The 20,002-nt window shown below is 56.9% G+C and overlaps 6 protein-coding genes across 6 annotated transcripts; 2 read left to right on the top strand and 4 right to left on the bottom strand.

Annotated features, from left to right (window-relative positions):
- Nucleotides 1-433: 433 nt before the first annotated feature.
- Nucleotides 434-1,685, bottom strand: LTHEOB_4898 (NADP-dependent leukotriene b4 12-hydroxydehydrogenase; the record flags this gene model as incomplete). Its single annotated transcript, XM_035513982.1, has 2 exons — nucleotides 434-741; nucleotides 935-1,685. 2 exons carry the CDS (start codon nucleotides 1,683-1,685, stop codon nucleotides 434-436), a joined length of 1,059 nt encoding a protein of 352 aa, XP_035374340.1.
- A 2,562-nt stretch (nucleotides 1,686-4,247) lies between these two features.
- Nucleotides 4,248-5,866, bottom strand: LTHEOB_4897 (Double-stranded RNA-binding protein; the record flags this gene model as incomplete). Its single annotated transcript, XM_035513981.1, has 3 exons — nucleotides 4,248-4,537; nucleotides 4,649-5,125; nucleotides 5,188-5,866. The coding sequence occupies 3 exons, from the start codon at nucleotides 5,864-5,866 to the stop codon at nucleotides 4,248-4,250; spliced, it is 1,446 nt and encodes a 481-aa protein (XP_035374339.1).
- Nucleotides 5,867-7,363: 1,497 nt separating this feature from the next.
- LTHEOB_4896 (Transcription factor) lies at nucleotides 7,364-10,075 on the bottom strand (the record flags this gene model as incomplete). Its single annotated transcript, XM_035513980.1, has 3 exons — nucleotides 7,364-9,360; nucleotides 9,420-9,596; nucleotides 9,670-10,075. 3 exons carry the CDS (start codon nucleotides 10,073-10,075, stop codon nucleotides 7,364-7,366), a joined length of 2,580 nt encoding a protein of 859 aa, XP_035374338.1.
- A 982-nt stretch (nucleotides 10,076-11,057) lies between these two features.
- LTHEOB_4895 (Multiple RNA-binding domain containing protein 1) lies at nucleotides 11,058-13,820 on the bottom strand (the record flags this gene model as incomplete). The annotated part of the gene is made up of 3 exons (XM_035513979.1): nucleotides 11,058-12,560; nucleotides 12,763-13,542; nucleotides 13,593-13,820. The coding sequence occupies 3 exons, from the start codon at nucleotides 13,818-13,820 to the stop codon at nucleotides 11,058-11,060; spliced, it is 2,511 nt and encodes an 836-aa protein (XP_035374337.1).
- A 374-nt stretch (nucleotides 13,821-14,194) lies between these two features.
- On the top strand, nucleotides 14,195-14,799 carry LTHEOB_4894 (Dynein light chain type protein; the record flags this gene model as incomplete). The annotated part of the gene is made up of 7 exons (XM_035513978.1): nucleotides 14,195-14,228; nucleotides 14,283-14,305; nucleotides 14,359-14,392; nucleotides 14,444-14,478; nucleotides 14,535-14,561; nucleotides 14,614-14,683; nucleotides 14,735-14,799. 7 exons carry the CDS (start codon nucleotides 14,195-14,197, stop codon nucleotides 14,797-14,799), a joined length of 288 nt encoding a protein of 95 aa, XP_035374336.1.
- Nucleotides 14,800-16,572: 1,773 nt separating this feature from the next.
- LTHEOB_4893 (Heterokaryon incompatibility protein) lies at nucleotides 16,573-19,665 on the top strand (the record flags this gene model as incomplete). Its single annotated transcript, XM_035513977.1, has 5 exons — nucleotides 16,573-16,839; nucleotides 16,895-17,019; nucleotides 17,071-17,366; nucleotides 17,425-18,958; nucleotides 19,014-19,665. 5 exons carry the CDS (start codon nucleotides 16,573-16,575, stop codon nucleotides 19,663-19,665), a joined length of 2,874 nt encoding a protein of 957 aa, XP_035374335.1.
- Between the last annotated feature and the right edge of the window lie 337 nt (nucleotides 19,666-20,002).

Below are 20,002 nucleotides of genomic sequence, written 5' to 3'. Positions count from 1 at the left end.
TAACAGCGTTAGCAAGTGATGATGGTGAGTGCCATTACTGTAAAAAAAAAAAAGCCATTGCTGAAGAGCGTGTAGGGAACGAGGGGTGACAGGAAGAGTGCTTGAATAATTCCTGGGCTCAGAATGTGCGGCGGATTGCAGGGCCGGAAGGACAGTGCTTTGAGAGCAGTTGGGTGCCATGTAAGTGTAAAGGATGGCATTGCAGTACCATGACATGATGTTCGGAGGTGCTTAAGAATTATATTTTATTTACGTTATGTTCCGGTAGCCGTCTAAGCTCCGAACCCTCTACTATGCCTTTCTATTGAGTATCATAAGCCGTCATCTCAATCGCAGACGCCACATGTCCAGGCATTTCAAAGCTAGCCCACCCCCAGCACCTACTTCACACGTTTTACAAATCCAATGGGGTATCTCTTGTCTCTCCAATCCTTTACTCCTTGTCAATATCAGCAATCTGCAGCACAGCCTTGCCAAAGTTCTTGCCCGACAGCATGCCGAGGAAGGCGTCGGGAGCGGCGTCGATGCCGACGTCGACGTGCAGCTTGACCTTGAAGGAGCCGTCGGCGATCCACTGCTGCAGCTTCTTCTGGTGGTCGACGGCGTACTTGGGGCCCATTTCCGGGTCGCTGACGATGAAGCCGCGCATGGTGATGCGCTTGCTGACGATGTGGAACAGGTTGCTGACGCCGTAGCGCTCGTGCGGCTGCAGGTTGTACTGCGAGATCATGCCACAGGCGACTGTGTTTGGCAACTTGAGTTAGCCACCTCGTTCCGCAAAGCAGTGCATGATTAGGGGAGCGGAAGTGATTCGTCTTCCTCAGCGTTGGTGAAGTTGTCGTCGACATTGCGATTCAGAAAAATTGCGATATGTTGGAAGAAATTTTTCATCGTCGGAAGTGTTGGGCGAAGCAAGGGATATAATGGCACTTACTGATCCTGCCACGGTTGTTCATGGCATTAATGGCGGCCTCGAGGGTCTCACCGCCAACGTTCTCGTAGTAGATGTCGATACCCTGAGGAGCCAGGCGGGTGAGAGCATCGGAAGGCTTCTCCTTCTTGTAGTTGAAGCCAGCATCGAACTTGAGCTCGTTGGTGATGAAATCGAGCTTCTTGTCGTCACCGACGCTGCCAATGACGGTCAGGCCCTCGAGCTTGGCCAGCTGGCCGACAATCTGGCCGACGGCACCGCTGGCGGCGGAGATGAAGATGGTCTCGCCCTTCTTGGGCTGGCCGATCTCGTAGAAGGAGCTGAAGGCGGTCAGGCCGGGCATGCCGAGCGGGCCAAGGAAGTTGGAGGCGTGGAGGTTGTGGCTGTTCTGGATGAGGCGGACGGACTGGGCCTGCTGGGCGGAGAGCGCGCTGTACTCCTGGATGGGGATCATGCCGACGACGATGTCACCAGGCTTGAACTTCTCGTTGTCGCTCTTCAGGACCTTGGCGACGACGTTGTTGTCGATGGGCTGGTCGAGCTGGAAGGCGGGGAAGTAGGACTTGATCTTGGGGTCCCTCATGCGGGCACGCTGGTAGGGATCCAGGGAGGCATAGTAGTTCTTGAGCGTGATGCCGCCAGCCGGGGGAGCGGCGTCCTGGTCGAAGCCAAGGTCCTCGATGGTGAGGTCAAGGCCGACCTTGGGGACGCCAACGGGCGGGTTCTTGAAGATGAAGCTCTTGTTCTGGACCATTTTGGAAGGTAGGACGTATGTGGGGTGATGCAGCGGAAAGCAGAGCAAGGAATGGCAAGAAAAGGACAGAGAGTAAAGGTTGCACGAGAGGGCGGGAGAGGAATATATTACGGAGTTTGGAGATCAGTAGGACCGGACAGTGGTCAAGGATTGCATCATGAAGTGGCGGCCGTAAGGCGGGCGCACGTCAGTCCGTGGCCGAGACTACTGAGCGAAACGGCCGTGAAGAGGTCATGTCTAGCGCACCGCCACTCAGCCCCTCATCGCGTCAACTTACGCTGTGTTACTCAGCGCTCAAGCGCCTCAGTCGTAGGTGTGCATACGCACGAGAAGGTCGGCCGGCGACACGCTTTGGGGTTCCGCTCCGCGCTGGTACGGCGCTGAAGTTTGTCGGCGCGACCTGCTCGAGACAGCATAGGGCTATGCGCGGTACAGTGCGTGCATCCGCGGCCGGGGCGGAGGCTGCATGCAGTAACAGGCCCGCGGCAGCAGAGTCGGGACGGCGATATGATGGATCGGATTTGAGGGTGAGGTGAAGAAGATTTTGAGGCGGCTAGATCAGAAGAAACGATCGCCGCGGAAGCCCCGCTAGCTTTCGTCGGTTCCACTCCCGAAACGGCCTCTCCTCCATCTCTCCCTCGGCCCTCCGTCAGCCTGATCTTCTGGAAGCCGTCGCCCCGGACTGCGGTTCTGACGGTAGCGCCGTCGGGACAAGCTTCGCCGCAGATCCGCAGTCCAACATCCCGCCATGCTTGCTCAGCATCCAAATTATTAATCTGCCATCGACTGCCTATCCCGAGGCTACCAGCTAGGCGCCGTGTCAGAACCACCGATTCTCCGTCGCGTTCGCCGGTGATCCCAGTGCGCTGCGGCTCCACGGCTCGTACGCATGTACCTGCGTCAGGGTGTGCTGATGAAGAAAAAAAGAGCGCGGAAGAATAACGCAGAACACCAACACTACGGCCGTGTCGGTGCGTCGTCGGGGCCACGCGGAGGGATGTCCTGAATGGCTCAATCCAGCTCGCCTCCGCTTCCATTGGAACTGGCAAGAGCATTGGCGACCTCTCCAAGCCCAAGCCCCTCACCCGCTCCGCCCCGCGCCCCTCTGAGCCTTCTAGATTGGGCATGTTCAGACGCGAAGTCGTGCCTCCTCGGAGCTGGGCCCTCTGCCGATGCGGCCCGTTGCAGCCAAGGGTCTTGGAGCTCCGACCAGCCCGCCTGCGTCATTGCCGACTCACACGACCACCTGTCCAGGACTTATTACCCAGTTCAGTAATAAGTCCTGCAGTCTTCAAAAAAGTCTGCCCGTACTCCCAGCACCAACACCTCGGCCTCCTGGCTCAGATCCGCTGAGTTGTCCCTCGCTCCGTGGCTTGAGCTTTGTTTCGAGGCCCCGGGAAGGATTATGGCCGAGGAAACACTTCCGCCTTGGTCTCATATCCCGCCTCCTTCGCCTCGGACGAACGCCCGCCTCTCTCCTTTTGCCGTCAGTCACTTGACCTGTCGGCACCCTGATGTCCACTATTGTAAGGTTTTGTATATCTACCTTCGGATGTGCGGCTGATACGCCCACTTTTCTCGTGAAGAAGTGCTTGAAGTCTAGTCGCACCCGCTTTGCCGCTCCTTTGTAGATGCCGGAGTCAGGGAGCCTAATAAGGCAAGCAAACACGGCTAGGGCGCTCCAGGAATGGTGCTCGGGTCAAATTCCTCTCGCCGGGCTTCTTGCGCCTGCACCAATAGTAGCTTCACGTCCTGCTTCTTACACTAGTCTTCGGGTACCCGATGTCCTACGCTATCTTCCGATTACCGAGCTTGGAGCCTGAGGCAAGGATGGCGCAGAAGTGTCAACGCGATCACGTTCAGCATTGACCATCACACAGAAATACCCTCCCTGCACGCATAAACTGTTAATCGGGAGTCCGCATACTGCTAGTCATCCCTCTCTTGAACTTCGCTTTCTGGCCTTATACGATTGTGGGTGGCGTCCCTTTGGCACCGTTTTCCGTCTCGACCATCCTCGTCGTCAGAACACGGATGGCCCCAATCACTTCCGAATTACATTCCATTTCCTTACTGTCGCTTTAAACCTAGCTACTTCTCCTAATGAATTGTATTTTGGAAGTAAATCGCTTTGTTGTACATACCTACAAAGTTGTGCAGTCTCTCTTGTACGTACCCCCACTCCTCCTCACATGCACAGATAGCGCCAAGTTTAGTGGAGACGGGACACGACAAGGGAAAATAATCTTCAGAGTCCTTAGCATTCAATCATTCTGTTAAAGTGAATAACTCCGGGTATACAACAATTTTCCCCCTTTCCCTCATGGCACTAAGAAAATATGCTGCAGCAATAACAAAAACATTGACGCCAATTGCTACCCCTCAATTCGGCGCCCGAAAAAAAAAACTTTCCCCCCTTTTTCCCTTTCTCCCAAAATCCAATCTCCGGTGCCCTCCCTTTGACAACTTCAGAAGAGAGATGGATATCCAACCATTTCGAAACGCCAAATTCGCCCACCACTTTCAAGGCCCGCTCGATTCTCATGGCAGTACAATCTCCTCCTAGGCCGAAGCACCGCCGGCGGCAGCAGCAGCAGTAGTACCCGCCAACACGCCGTCGACGACCTTCTGGCGCTCGGCCTGCATGGCCTTGAGGTGCTTGAGCACCTTCTTGGCCACCTCCTCGCGCGCCTTCTTCTTGCCGTACACGTTGCGCACCTCGCCGACGGGCTGCACCGACCCAACCGCCGGGTCGTGCGGGAAGTAGGCGGCGCCCGACCACATGGACGGCACGCGCGGGTCGGGCAGGATCTTGTAGATGGGCTGGGCGCAGCCGAGTTTGCTGCAGAGAACTAGTGACGGTGGTGAGGATGGTGAACGCTTTGATTTGCTTTTCGCAGACGGTGGCCGGGATGGAGGAAGAGGGGGGAAAGGGAAGGAGGAAGGGAAAAAAAAAAACTCACTCATGACTTGTTCACCCAGACTGCGGTCTTTCAGGCCCGGTGCGCCGGCGGACGAGCTGCTACTGCCGCCCTCGCTGTCGGAACCGCTGGCAGCATTGTTACCTTGTTGGTCACCGCTGATGGGCGTCGGGATCGGGAGCGGGACCGGATTGGCGTTGCTGGTGGGCGCAGCAGGGAAAGCAGGCGTGGTGGCGGCCATCATCTGCGCAGCCTTCATCTTCTTCTTGGTGGGATGGCCCTTCTTGGGCATGCAGCCGGCGGCGCGCAGCCAGCGTACCGCCTCGCGCGCGGCGTTGGTCTTAGCCGCCTTCTTGCTGTTAAACAGGATGTTACGGCCGCCGAAGGCCTCTGGCTGTGGCGGCGCCCCGTCGGGCACGGGGCGGTCGTCCGGCGGCATGATGCACTCCATCGAGTAGTTGGCGCCCAGGCTGAATTCCTGGAACATGGGACGCGGCTTGCCCTCGGCCTGACAGTACTCTGCGAGCCGAACATTATCACCATCACTGTAACGCTGAGGGGGGTAAGGCTGAGGAACTCACCTCCGAGCAATCCAACCCAGTTCTCCACTTCCTCCTCCTCCTCATCCCATGGCCCTCCCTGCGCCGCCGCATCCCTCACCTCCCCGCCCTCCCCGGCGGCACCACTCGGCATCTTCTTCTTGGTGGCGGCACCCCTCTTCTCGATGGCTTCCTGGAGCACCTGAAGCCCATTCTCTGCCGCGGCCGCCTTGGCCTCCTTCTTCGAGCCGTACGGACCAGGAAGGCTGACGACGAAGCTGCCGCCGTCGTTGTCCGCGCTGGCGTTATCATCCGCGCCGCCAATAGCGCCGCTGAAGAAGCTGAACGTCAGCCGCACCGCCCAGCCCGGTTGCGGGGAATCCCGCACCTGCTCGTACTCGAAGGCGTTGGCGACGGCGTTCTTGAGGCACAGGTTGTTGAACGACACGACCGACTCGCTCGACCACACGCGGCCGGCTTGGAGCTGCGGCGGGTTGTTGTTGTTATTGTTATTGCTGCTGCTGCTCACCGCCGAGAATAACTGTGAGGAAGGGGCTGATGAGGCGTTGTTGTCATTGCCGCTGCTGTAAGCGGGCGGCTCATCGCCGGGAAGCAGCGCCTTCGCGGCCGCCATCTGGGCTTCGAAGTCCTCGATGTGTTGCGCAACCAGCTGGTCGTGGCCGAGGCCGGGAAACGTTGGCGGGAAGGGTCCGGATGTCATGTTTCAGTTTCTAATTTTATTCTTATTTTGCGTTCTTTTTTCTCTTGTTGGGATTAGAATGACAGATAGTGGTTTGTCGACTTCCGCTTGCGCTCGATGGTGGACGAACCTAAAAAAACGCGCGGCTGGGGTGACGCGAAGTATTTCTCCCTCGTTACGAGCGCGCGCGGGAAGCTCTCCCGCGGCAGGGACGCGTCGAGATAAGATACCCGACGGGAAGGCGAGGGGCGAGATCACGTGTAAAACTCTGGCTCTTGCCAAGATCGTCTACCGCGCGGTGAAAATTTGTGAGGTTCGCGCTCTGCTCTTTTGGCTCGCTGCCGGCAAGGCGCACAGGCACATAAAATTAACATGCGACTGCAGCCCTCATCAACCAATCAGCAGCTTTAGCTCACTTGGGAGAGCGCCAGGTTAGTGCCACCATAACAACTCACCTCTCTCAACTCATCCACTAACATTGGAATAGACTGAAGTCCACTTCAGCCAACAGCATCATCTGTGCGGTATCTGGAGGTACTGTGTTCGATCCACAGAAGCTGCAAGGAACATGTCCTTACCAGTCTCAGACTGGTTAGCAAGCCTTTCTTTTTTTGCTCTTTTTTCCCTCAGGCCGGATGGGGCGGTGGTGGGCCAACGTTCCACCTCGAAACTGCACGGTTGTGTCAAGGGTCCTCCCTTTTTGGCTTGATGAGACCTAATGTCCACCCATCTCCTGACTCAATTGGGATGCGGAGCCAGTGGCTTGGCCGTGACACCTCCGAATGTGGTGGGTTACAGTAGATCAAGATCGTACCAAATGTATTCAGATGTTGTCTCAGGCCGTGGAATGCGGGGGAGCCGCCTCTGGATAAGCCGCAATAATCTGATATATTTTAGGAGCTTCATCAATGCAACATTTCTGCATGCGGACAGCAACATATTGCAGCCCGAGTATCACAAAATGGTCACAAGAGTATTGGTGAAAAGATAAGTGAGCATTTACGTCTAGCATACAGACACGAGTCCAATTTGATATAAAAAAAATGACAGCGAATAACGATATTTTTCAAATTAGGGTGGGGGACTCAAAGCTACCTACTGTAAAATAAAACAAGCATTTTGTCGAGCAAGAACAAGTGAATGTGAACAAGCCGAACGGTGGAGTAAGGAAGCGACTGCGCGAAGAAAAACTTTTTTTCCGGTGGAATGGTCGGTGGGGTATATAAAACCAGCAGTAGTGGCATGACCGGGTCATGCGCGATGCGCAAAATAGACAGGTGCAATAGCTAAGTTAGTCAATCAGTCAGTCAGTCAGTCAGCCATCGGCCAATCAACGAGCGTCCAGTTGCCCTTTCCCTCTCTTTTTTCCCCTTCTTCATCTCCTCGTACATCCCAGTCCGCGTCCTGATCGTCAATTCTTGACGACAATCCTTCGCGTCGACCGAAAAAGCCAGCAAGTAAGACAGAACTCGAGAAACGAAACGAAAAAAACAAAAAGAGGAGACACAAACCCGTCATTTACAGCCCCAACATCCCACTGTCCCTTCGTCCCCCCTGATGATACCCGCCGCCGTGCCCACCACCGCCTCCACCACCACCCTGCCCCGGTTCATCCAGATAATGCCCATGCTTCCCCTGCCCGCCCTCGATGACGACCCCGTCCTTCCCAGCACCATCTCCATACCCCCCACTAGCACCAGCGCCACCACCACTGCCATTACCTGCTCCCGCACCAGCCCCACTGTTGCTACCACCACCGCCCGTCGACCCCCCTTGCGGCGGCGGCGGCCATCCATCCTCCAGCAACGCGCCGTAGCCGCCCCAAGATGACGGGCCGCCGCGGGGGTTGTACGCATCACCGCCGCCTGGTCCGTATCCGACCGGGGTGTGTGGCGGTGGAGGCGGCGGGGCCTGGTGCTGGGCCATGTGGTGATGCTGGTGGTGAGGGTGGTGTTGCTGCGAGTGGTGGTGATGGGCGGAGGAGGGGTGTTGCTGCTCGAGCGGCGAGGCGTGGTGCGAGGGCGGCGCGGCGGTGATGTCGTAGTAGCCCTGCATCGACACGGACGGCTCCATCCACACGTTGATCTGCCCCCCCGTGAAGTCGAGCGCGTTGTGGTCGACGGCGTGGGGGATGGTGAGGGTGGAGACGAGGTCGGAGGTGGCGGCGGACATGGTCGGGGTGGGTTGGTGGTGGTGCGCGTGGTGTGGGTTGTGGTGGTGTTGCGAATGGTGGTGCTGCTGCGGTTGTTGGTAGAGTGACGGCGCTGACGATGACCCGGCGGAGAGAGGCATTGCGGCGATGGATCCGGCGGAGAAAGGCCCGCCAATGCCAGCGGAGAGTGGGTCGAGGTCAAAGCCGCCGTTGTGGGCAGAGGCGTCGAAGGAGGGGTGTGTAGAAGTGTTGGGTGTGATGAGACCGCTGCCTGGCATGGTTTCGAGCGTGAGCCCGCCGTAGGGATTGTTAGCTTCTTGCTTCAGGGCTCCGGCTCCGGTGTCCAAGAAAGAAGTTTGAGACTCCTGTTTGAGAGAGGAGTCATCTTTGCTGGACTGCTGGTGGGGGAGAACGACGCGTCGCCATGTCGTCGCTCCAACCTCGCCCGCGTCTGCATGCCGGAATGTCCATCCGACAATGAGAACGCGTTCCGGGTTCGGAGACTCGGTCCCATAGCCGCTGGCGGCTGCGATACTACCACGGGGCACAGCGAAGATCTCCTGGACGGCACTGAGCGCCTCCAACGTCTGGTTGGCGTGCTCGCGGGCTTGCTGAAGTCTTTCGTCATCAGCCTGTACGGCGCCGCGTGCTGGAACCAGATCTCCCTTCTTCTTGTACGCTTTCCGCATGATCAGTGACAGCTCGCCCAGCTTGCCTGCCCAGAAGCCACTGCCGAACGTGCCCGCTACGGCGTGCAGCCGTTTGTAATGATGATCGTAGCCTAGCACGCTCTTTGGCTCCGTTGCGAGCTCATCACCAGTGTAGAAGCGGGTATGAGACTCGAAGTGGTCGTACAACGCATACTCGTAGGTGCTATTGAACTCGATCTGAATACCGAGTTCAGTACTGTCACCGGGGGCATGCATTGCCATTAGCTCGATGCTCGACTCTGCCAGGATGACGTCACAGTTTATCAGCGCATCCTTATCACCTAGCATATCCCGAAGGTGTTTTGGAATGCCTGAGGACTCGTCCTGTAGGTCCGAGATATAGAGCGGCTGCTGCTCGGCTCGTTTATGAAAGCGTGTGAAGCAGTGCAAGGAGCGTGGTGGATCAGAAGTCGTGTCCCGAGCGTTCATCTCGAAGCACGCCGGGACCAAGGCGGGACTTGACGAAAGCATCTGGCGTGGAGGTGGCAGTGCGGCGTGTTGCTGGGGCCCATATATTGCGCCTTGGTCGATGGAGTTGAAATCCAGCGGCCGCATGCTCGCGGAGGCCCCAAATCGCCGCCGAAGCATGTCATTAGAATTGTGGCGGTGATGACGCCGGTGATCGAGATCTTCCTTGGACATGTATCTCATGACTGGAGGGGTCAGCACGCGCTTGGAGAGGCAGATGAGGCTGAACACGCGAGGTACTGACTCTTTGGGTACTCCTTGAAGAGCGGTTTCAACACTTGGATGTGACTCGAGACTTGCTTCCTCGACCGAGCCTCTCCGGTCCACTTCTCGATGGCATACGCTATAAGTTCGTTCCGCCCGCGGGGTTTTCCCTCATGCATCTGCTTGCGGCGGCCCATTGGCGGGTACTTGACCAGCGCTGCAATGCAAGAACACGTCAGTGCCACGATAATTCTCATTGGTCGGGACGGCCGCGAGAAGAGTGGTCCTACCTGAGAAGAAGGCCAACTCCATGTGCTCGGGCCATTTCTGGTCTTGTTCTCTGCAGTCCTTCGGCTGCCGCGCTCGATACTTCCGATACGCGTCCGACCGCGACAACATTCGCCACAAGCGAGCCGCCTCCTGTCTGACCCGCTCGTCCTCGTCGGCGAGCCATGTCGACGCCGCATAGCCCGTATGCGAGCTCTGCGAGGATGCTAGATAGCCTTGTGCCGCGCTGTTGTAGAAATTCTCGGCGGGCTGGTAGAGGCCATGCTTGCGGTGGTCGCCGTCCAGAAAGTCCTGCTGCCGGTTGTTGCAACGCTCCTGCAAGATCGGTCTCGGCACTCCTATGTCGTCGATGATACTGTCGTGAAGGGCCGGCGCGTTCGAGGGTAGGATGCATGAACTTCTCTCCATTATGTGGTTTCGGGAATGCCGCGCGCGAAGGATAAGAATGAGGGTTCAAAAGTAAGAATGTCTGGGGTGCTGGGCTTCGCTCTTTCGAGTAGAGCAGTCAAAGACGAAGGAACGTAGAGAGCTGGACCAAAGGAATGACTTGACGGAGAAAGAGAATGTGGCCGGCGAGGTGGGAATGTAAGAGAAGTGACCCGTTGTTTATAGGAAGGCTGGGTGTTGGACTCAGAAAGGAGCCTCGTTGTCGAACAATGCCGCAGGGCACCATGGAAACGGCCGGCAGGAGAGGCGTGGGTCGATCAATGACATAAGGAAAGCCAAATCTAACCAAGATTCACGGCGCGACGGGATTGGCTGGATTTCATGAGCGTTTGTTTTCGTTCTTGTCTGATTTTCATAGATTGACTACTAGAAGAATGCTGACTTCCTTCTATTCTATCATGTTAGCCTGATAAGCAAGGGCTGGCCGGGCCTTTCGCCCCCAAACATCGTCTTTCTGGTGAGTTGAGACCCCTCTTGCGGTGCCAGGGATGTAGCCTATGCGAGGAATGTTCTTCACACCCACTTGCGGGCAGCGCTGCGGCAGTTGAGCCGAGTCTTTCGACAGGAATGCGACGGAGGTTAGCGTGTGAGATCAGAAAGAAATTGGTTTGCTGGGCGTCATGGCCCTTGATTTCTGTTTAGCGTGGACGATACGCGCGCCTAAGACATCAGTCGCAGCAAGGTTTTCACGGACGCGGTAGAGAAGACTTTCAGGACGTTTCCCACCTGCACACTGAATTTCGGCTGAACGCTACCGAGACGAGATCGTGCTGTCCTGTCCGCGGGTGGCGGGCCCAGGCAATGGGAATCAGCCATGGCAGTCCTCCAAAGGGGTAGCAAACCAGAGTGGCGCGCTCGACATCGCGTTTCGCCGAAGAAGCAAGGGGGCGACGCGGGCAGCGGGCTAAGGACCGCGTAGGCAAAATCCTTCTCTTTTACCGTCTTAAGCTCCTTCGAGCTCATCAGTGCCTGCGACATTAAATTTCTTTCTTCCGGCACCCGTGAGATTTTGCAGGGCGACCTTGTTGACCTGCGTGCCAACTTTCTTCTGCATCTTGGCAATCTCTTCTTCAGCATCCTCCGGATCTTCAGAAGCGAAATCCAGGACCAATTTGCGGCCAAGCAAGTGGGTATTGCGGAGCGCGTCCATGGCGTTCTCCGCCTCGCGAGGAGTTGTGAAATCGGCAAACGCGAAACCCCTCGCTGAGGCGTCGAATTTCTTAGGTACGCGCACCGAACGCAGCTGACCGTAGGCACCAAATAAGGCGCGTACGTCCTTCTTAGTTGCCTCGAACGGCAAGTTCTTGATAATGATCTTGGTCTGCCGACCAGCCGCCTTCTTCGCCTTATCCTCTTTACGCCGCTCTTCAGCCGCATCGAGACCTTTGTTGGACGCCTTAATCGATAGTTTGTAGCCATCGAGGTTGTAACCATCCATTGCGGCGAGGGCAGCCTGGGCCTGCTCCTTGGTGCGGAACTCAAGAAAGCCGAAGCCCATGCTAAGAATCTGTCCTGGCTTCTTCGGGTCTGTCTTGGTCTTGACCCGTGCAGACACGAACCCGTCGAGAGGCCGGAAGACCTCTGCAAGGCGTTGCGTTGTGGTGGAGAAGTTAAGGTTCCTCACATAAAGAGTCGAAGTATCGATCTGCTCAGGCGTTGCCTCGGCGGCAAGCAGGTCTGACGCGGCCAGCTTAGCCTTGCCTTCTGGGGCGGAGGCAACAGCGGTGGGCCCGTCATGCGGTGTGACACCCGCCTTAAACAGATCCTTCGGAGCCTTCTCGAGAAAGAGGATAGAATCCTTAATTTTCCGATAGGCAAGCGTGGCAAATGCAGCGCGAGCCTGGGGAGCCTGAGCAAACTCGACAATGGCAATGGTGCCACTGGGAGGCATCAGGAAGCGGGTAACAGTTCCGTGCTCTTCAAACATCTTCTTGAGCTCGTCGGCTTTGGTGCCGTAGGTGAAGTTCTTCACAAGGATGGCGGTGTCTCCTCTGGCCTTTTGCTTGAAGGCGTCGAGGTCAACTCCATTCTGCGAGAAATACGCCTTGGTCTCCTGAATGATGTGCGTCTCCGCATGAGCTTGCTTAACCGCTGCGTCCGAAGACGTAGGATCAAGCACGTCGGATTTGCTGACGCCGAGCCGATCGGCAACGGATGAAATAACAGCATCGGCATTCATGTACAAGGAGTTCCAGTTGAATGTCGCAGTAGCGGCCTGCGCCTTTTGTTGGAGGCGCTTCTGCTGCTTGATCGGCAATTTCGAGATGGCAAACTCGTCGAGCTTGTTCTCTCGTTTTGCGGTGGCAGGAATGATGTGGAGAAGACGACCCTGAAAGATCCTGCCGTCCAGCTCCTCATAAGCCCGGACGGCGTTCTCAGGATCTTCGAAAAGAACGTAGGCAAAGCCCTTGCCATTGCCCGTTTTCGGGTCGAGGGGGACGTGCACCTATTATTCAGTATTAGCACCCGTACTGTGGGATCGCTAATGAGCAATGCAGGGGGTGAGGCCTCATTGAAAGATCAGAAAATGAGAAGCATCTACTAAAATATTCTCCCAGGGTCTCCTCAAATGCTTTGCATCGGTTGTCCCTATCTGGTGTTCATCACGAGAGAGGCATGTAGGGTATAAAGGAATGTTGAAAACTTACCTCTTCCAGGGCCCCGAAGGAATCGAAATGGCCACGCAGATCATCCTCCGAAACATCATAGGGTAAATTCCGGAGGAACAGGCGCCCAGTCTGCCGGATGCTCTCGATGTCAGAGCTGACCCGGGACTCGGTTTTGTCGACAACTGCACCGCCACCGGAAGTTGGCGGTTGGGCATCATCGGCCGACTCCGGCTCCGCGTCTTCCGCCGTGTCGGATACCTCCTTTTCGGAAGGCTTCGGACGGTGTGCAAGCTCCTCGTCATCATCTTCGACCACGTCCAGCGTTCTGCTCGTCTTGGAACGCAGCCAGTCAGCGTCAGATACGGGTCCCGACTCGGCCGGCTCTTCTGCATCAGATTCGGCTTGCTGGTCTTCAGACAAGCTCTCATCCGATGGCTGCGCGGCTGGTGTGGTGACATCAGAAGTCTCAGCCACAGAGGTCGCCTCAGAATGCTTGGGCTTTTTCTGGACCGTCTGATACTCGTCATCACTGTCGGCCTCAGGGACGTGGACCGGCTCGACCTGGTTGCTATCCTCTGCAGCCGCCGTTTGGTCGATCTGCATGTCGTCGTTTGCCCAGGTCTTATTTTTGGTGGCAGGCTTCATAACCTCCAGAAACTCCCTGAGCTTGGGATCGGCTTCGACGGCATCGTCAACACCTCTCTTGCGCTTCAATGAGCTCTCCGCCTGCGACCTCGACTCCTCAGACACCTTGTCCGCTACGGGTAGTGCTGCGGTCGGGGCGCGCTTGCGATTTCTGGGCTGTGGTGCTTCATCGACCTGGGGTGTGGTTAGCAAAATCTTGCGCGGAGCCGAGAGGCAGTTCTTACGGGTCGGGCTAACTCGACGCCTATTCTCGACATGCGGATGAATGTCTTGTTGAAGTACTTGACGGCCTTTTCAGCGGCATCTGGGGTTTTGTAGCCGACGTAGCCGATGCGGCGGTTCGCCAGCAGTTTTGCGTCGGTGACGACATCTTGCTGGGCGAAGTGCTTGCGGAAGTCAGCGTCGCTGAGCGTCGGAGGCAGGTTCCGCACGAAGATACGTGAGGAAGCCATGGTGAGGGGCCGGGCACGCTGGAAAGCGGGCGGTAAGCGTGTGTTTTGTGTGCGCGGAGAGCGAGGTAAACAGTTGCACAAGTTCGCGGCCTGCAGGCTTTTTTTTTCTTTGGGCGCGGTGGTTGGCTGCTGGCCCTAGCGTTGCAGCGGAAGCGCCGACCGACTCGGTCGCCAAGCATCGCCAGAGCCCGCCGCCCCCTGCGGCCACTTTCCCTTATGCCCTCACATGCCGGACAGCCCCATCCGGAGACCATCGCAATATTTGACCAATCAGCTCCACCTTCTTGCTCCATCTCTTTTCATAGCGCTGCTCCTCTCCCGTCCTTAATCGCTCGACCCTCCGCATCCGCTCCCCACCGAAGTGCGTCAACGCCATGGCCAACGAGAAGAACCCCGAGAAGCTGGAGGGTAAGCTGCCCCTTTTTGCGCACCCCAACAACGCGCGCTGATGACTCTCTTTAGCCCAGGTCAAGTCTGCGGACATGGTGAGGGACCGCGTGTTCTGGAGCGCTCTCATTCCTAGCTAATCAAAGCCCAGACTCTTGACATGCAAGAGCAGGCTATCGAGGTCGGTGAGTGTTGTGCTTCCCACGCTTGCATGCGAAAGACTGACTCGTATGTAGCAACCGAGGCTATGCAAAAGTTCAACATCGAGAAGGTAGGTCTTGAGCGCATGCTTCCGACGAGGACCGTTGCAAGCTCATACAGCTCCAGGACATTGCCCAGTACATTAAGAAGGAGGTGAGGAACCCGCCTTCGATTTATACCTAACGCATACGCTAACACGAAGTAGTTCGACGACAAGCGAGGAGCCACTTGGCACTGCATCGTGGGCAGGAATTTCGGAAGCTTCGTTACGCATGGTATGCTCCGAGGCTACGATGTGTATGCTCCTGCAGCTGACAGCGTCGCAGAAACGAAGCACTTCATTTACTTCTACTTGGGGCACTGCGCCATCTTGCTCTTCAAGACGCAGTAGAAGCTTCATCCATCGCAAGGAGTTTGGATTTGGAGGAAGCGTTATTCCCACCAACCTGCATCTCCATTCCGCACGGGATTTTTTCCACCCTGGCGAGCCTAGTAAATCAGCGATATGCATCGGCCTTGGTTCCTTCACTTCTCACGACCCTCTCCATATGTATATCTTCAGTAGTTTGGTAATTCAAGACACAGTTAACGGCCCATTTTCCTGGAGCAGAAGTGCGATTTCACCAGCCTACAGGCCTCGCGCAACCTAATTTCTTGGGCGCAATCGGTCTCAAGTCTGGCTTTTATGCAAGGTTGATATCAGACTTGATAGGCTGGCATGGTAGTAAACAAAAATAGTCGTCACCGCCACATACTAGGCAACAAGAATCTAGCCTCGAAGCCTTTGCTTGGTTCCCAAGTCGCTTAATAGCCTCCTGCTGTGGCTTATTCGGGAAGCAAGGTGGTCGCCTAGAGCACGTGATCATCGGAAAACCGCGCTACCAAAAATATTCATCTCGAAAGGCAAGCTTCGCCGGCCGAACGTCGGGTCGCGCCAAAGCAACAACGCACTTTGGTACGCTTCCTCTGAGGGCCAAGACGGCGTCCAGTGTACGACCAAGGGAACAAGGAGGTCGATAGGATGGCAAGACTACAGATTTCTAGAAACACCGTCGATTTCATGCTACCTCGAGACCTGCTCAAATCTAAATGGCGGGTACTAACTACCAATAGCAAACGCGCATTTCACTAGTTCCAAGGTTCGCCACATATAGCCCAACATGCTTACGCGTAACTAGCAATTATGACATCGTAGCGATAGGAATCCTTAAGCAAAATTGATTCCGCGCTCATCACCCTCTCCCAGAAAAGAAGAAGAGAGCAAACAAGAGGCCATGCGACGATTCTACGGCGTACAATAACAAGGGAGTCAAGACCAGCCAAAGGGAAGGATTCAAAAGGAGCTGGAGGGGTGTCTGGCACAGCAGTCGGCAGGGAAGGATACGTTTGCGGTGCAACTGGCGTGAGTGGGCGCGCAGGTACACCCAGCCAGGTCTCATCACGACGCAGCTGGGCAGGGGGGGTCGCGTTGTGGAGACAGAGAGCAAGCGCGTCACTGCAAATGTTTCAAGATGGGCGTACTGGAGCTCGCCCAACCAATAGTGGCTGTGGCAGACCAAATTTAGCACGCACAATGACATGCAATGGAAGAGAGCATGTGTCGTGAGGCCTGCTGTCGGCTGCCGGGTATCCGTCACCGGTGTGGCGCGCGGCATGTGGCAGGATGGCGAGTGCAGCAGGCTGACTCGTGTCTAGCATCCCTGCCAGAACGCGTCGCGCTAGCTGTGTGACTACAGCGACGCGGGGCACGACCGAGGGAGAGCGCCCTCATCAAGGGTCCAGCGGCACACTGGAGGCGGGGGCTAGCCAGGCACCGAGACAGCAGCGCGGGCGCGTCCGTTTGCGCGCGTCGAGGACGTGTTCGAGATACGAGGTGCAGTTTTCGCAAGACAAGCCGCGGTCATTACGTCGTGCCAAGCATGCCAAGTGAAATCGGCGTCAACGAGTGGGAAGCTTGCTGGCCAGACGCAAGCGTCTCAGCACGGTCGATCCGGCCCTGCTGTGCTTGTGCTTCTGCCCCTCCTTCAGCTGTTTACCACTCCAGCGCCTGACTTTTCCACCTCACCTTCCCCTCCATCTCACCAGCCCGTGTCTTGCCTGAGCTCCAACACCTGCATACACACCTATCTACTATCACTGCATTGACGCACTGGCTGCGCCCACCATGCCGACCCTTCGGCCCTCCCCTCTCTTCCTTCTCTCATGCCTGGTGCTGCTCGTCTTCCTGGCGCGCCCCAGCCATGCCTTTGGCGCCGGCAACATCGCCTCGACCGCTAAGATCGAGGGCCAGAACTGGCGTCATGGCGATATCGAGGACACCCTGCTCGCCCTTCTGATGGGCCGCGCCGGCAACGGCAAGAAGTTCTCCAAGATGGACGTCAAGCGTGTCTACTTTGGCAATTGGCTCCGCGACTACTCCCAGGCTGTTGACGTAAGTCTCGTCCGCATAGGCAGCATGACACCCCGCTAACGTGCTCGTCCTCCAGGTCGGTGCTCTCAAGATGGTCAGCGCAGAGGCCATCAGGCTCTTGCTCTGGATCCTCGGTTTCATGACCTTCGGTTACGGCACCGGCGAGTTTGAAGTCACCAAGGAGCGTCTTGGCTGCTACCGGTACGTTGAGGCCTTTGCCCGCCTTTCGACATACGCTGACCCATAAACTAGCCCTGAAGAGCACATCGATAACCCCAAGGACTACGCCGATAACTTGGATGCCCGCGAGTATGACCAACGTCTTCGTGGCCCAGTCGATGAGAGTGTCGAGCTCGCCATTGATGAGCGCACCGGCCTGAAGAACTACATTGCCAACGAGAACGCGGGCATCGAAACCTCTGCGGGGCTCGTTCGCCAGCTTTTCAGTCGTTCCATCAAGCTCGCCCGCCGCTACAACGAGAATGGAAACAAGGCCGATTTGTACGAGGCTCTGAGGCTCCTTGGTACTGGCTGCCACTGTCTTGAGGGTGCGTTATTTTGAATCCCACAATTCTCTTTCCCGCGGCGTACTGATTCGGCTTCCAGATTACTCTGCTCACTCGAACTTCACCGAGCTCGCTCTGCGTGAGCTTGGCGAGCGCGATGTCTTCCCGCACGTTGGTCGCAACGCCAAGGTTCAGATCGAGGGTGTCGACCAGGAGGTCTATCCCATTGTTACCGGTACTTTCGGAGGCGTTGACTTCCTGCACTCCGTCATGGGTGAGGTCAACGACAAGGCTACCCAGTCTGAGATCCAGGAGCTTGAGGGCACCATCAGCAACGCTCAGCAAAACCAAGAAGCCAAGAGCATGGTCAAGGATCTCCTCAGTAAGCTTCCCGACGGCATGTTCGGCGGCAAGGATGAGGCCGGCAAGGTCGACGAGCTCGAGGCCAACGCCACTGCTGGTCAGATGGAGAACATGGAGATCACGCCCAAGGAGCCCGAGGCTTTCGTTGAGCAGGCTGAGCAGATCCGCCGCCAGATCCTCCCCATCATGGAGTTCCACGACGAGATCATGCAGTCGATTTCCGAGGCCATTGACAAGCTCCCCATTCTTCCCGACCTCATCGAGGAGTTCCAGAACCAGATCAACATCTTCGTCTTCTCTCTCATCGCCCCCTTCATCCTTCCCCTGCTCAAGCAGGTCAAGTCTGAGCTTGAGACCGGCTCTTCTGAGGTCATTCAGTCCTCGGTTGAGAAGCAGCACATTGTCTTCAATGACGACGACTGCTCCGACCCCACCCACTCCATGCTGTCCAAGGACCACTTCAGCAACGTCCTGAACGAGCCTGCTGGCAAGATTGCTTCTCAGGTCCTGAAGTGGGTCGTACCTCAGATCGTCGAGTGCTGGGACGACGAAGGTGTTGATGTCGACCGCACGCTTGATCGCATCATCAACGGTGTCTTCCACCACCCCGCTCAGCGCGAGCAGGGCCGCGACGGCGTCAGTGATGGCCGTCAGCTCATGTTCCGCATTGTCCAGGAGTGGTGGGAGAGCAAGAGCGACCGTGAGCGTGATGACCTCCGTGATAAGCTGTCTCGTGACGGCGTTGAGAACGGTCGTAACCACAAGGAGGGCGTTCACGACTCTGGCCACGGCTGCGGCAAGCCGCTTGGCATGTCCAAGATCAGCGGCGGCAGTGGCAGTGGCTCCGGTGGCCAGCAGAACCAGATGGCCTCCAACATTGGCTCAGGCGTCAGTGAGGCCGTTGGCGGTGGTGTCCTTGGAGGCATGCTGGGAGGTCTCGTTGGCAGCACCATCAGCAACGTCATGGATAACGAGAAGAAGTCGGAAGAAGTCGAGGATGACTACCACAAGTCGTCGTCCGGTTACGGCCGTGACGGATCTTACAACGAGAGCTATAGCAGCGGCGACCGCTACGGCCAGTCTGAGTACCGTCGTACCGAGTACGGCGATGGTAGCGGTTCCCGTGAGGAATATTCACGTCGCGAGAACCAGGGCGGCTCCAGCTACGGCTTCCAGTCGAGCTCCGAGGAGCGCACCTACGGTTCGGGCGGCTACGAGAGACGTACTGAGGAGAGCTACGAGTACTCTAGCGGAGGCGGTTACGAGTCCAGGTAAGCAACTTTTCTTTCTTTTTTACATGTTGTTCTTTTAGCCGACAGCATGTAGGCACAAGGGTCGTCGCTCGGATAATGAGGACTCGGACGAGGAAAAGCGCCGCAAGAAGGAGAAGAAGCGTCGTGAGAAGGAGGAAAAGAAGCGTCTTAAGCAGCAGCGTGGCGATAAAGATTCGGATGATTCTGACGATGGTAAAAAACATAGGCGCCGTTCCGGCTCTCGGGAGCGTCGCGGTTCGAACGAGTACGAGCGCCGTCGCTCGGGCTCTCGTCGTCGCTCTGGTTCCCGTCGTCGTTCCGGCTCTCGTCGCCGCTCTGGCTCTCGCGAGCGCTACGGCCAGGAGAGTGGATATGGCGGTGAGCGTTCCGAGTACAGCTCTGGTGGTGGTTATGGTGGCAGCTCTGGCGGCTACGGTGGTGGCTCTGGCGGCTATGGCGGCCGCTCTGAGTACAGCTCTGGCGGCGGTGGCGGTTACGGAGGCGGCAACTCGGAGTACAGCGGCGGCGGCGGCGGCTATGGTGGTGGCGGCTACGGCGAGCGCCCCCCTCCGCCGCGTGACGAGTATGGCGGTGGATACGGCGGCGGCGGCGACCGCATGCCTGGCGGTTTCGGTGATGAGGATGAGTACGGCCGTCGTCGCGAGGGCGGCGGTGGCTACGGCCAGGGCGGCTACGGTGGCGGCGGTTATGGCGGCGGATATTAGATGTCCCCCCTCTCACATCTCCGCCCTTCTTCACGAGACTGCGTATCAGGAATGTTAGTTGTGTGGATTAGCACACATGAGATTAGGTACGTAGGTAGTTTACGAGTGCAATGAAGAATGATCGGTACGGGTTGGTCAAATGGCGTTTCTCCTCGGTGCGATTTGTGGAGCGCTGCGTAGAAGCTGTTTTCATGTGCAGTATTAACTATGCAGAGGGTGAAAAGGGGATGTTGTGGATGTTGTGTTGCTGTGACGTGGGATGGGTCACTGGTCACTTTGGTCTGGCCATCATGGTGCACATCGCATGAGTGGGGAAGACGTCATTAGTCGAACAACG

This window comes from Lasiodiplodia theobromae (assembly GCF_012971845.1).
Source record: "Lasiodiplodia theobromae strain AM2As chromosome Unknown scaffold_13, whole genome shotgun sequence".
NCBI lineage: Eukaryota > Fungi > Ascomycota > Dothideomycetes > Botryosphaeriales > Botryosphaeriaceae > Lasiodiplodia > Lasiodiplodia theobromae.
The sequence above is the reverse complement of the archived record's forward strand: the minus strand, read 5'-3'. Positions and strand labels throughout refer to the sequence as shown.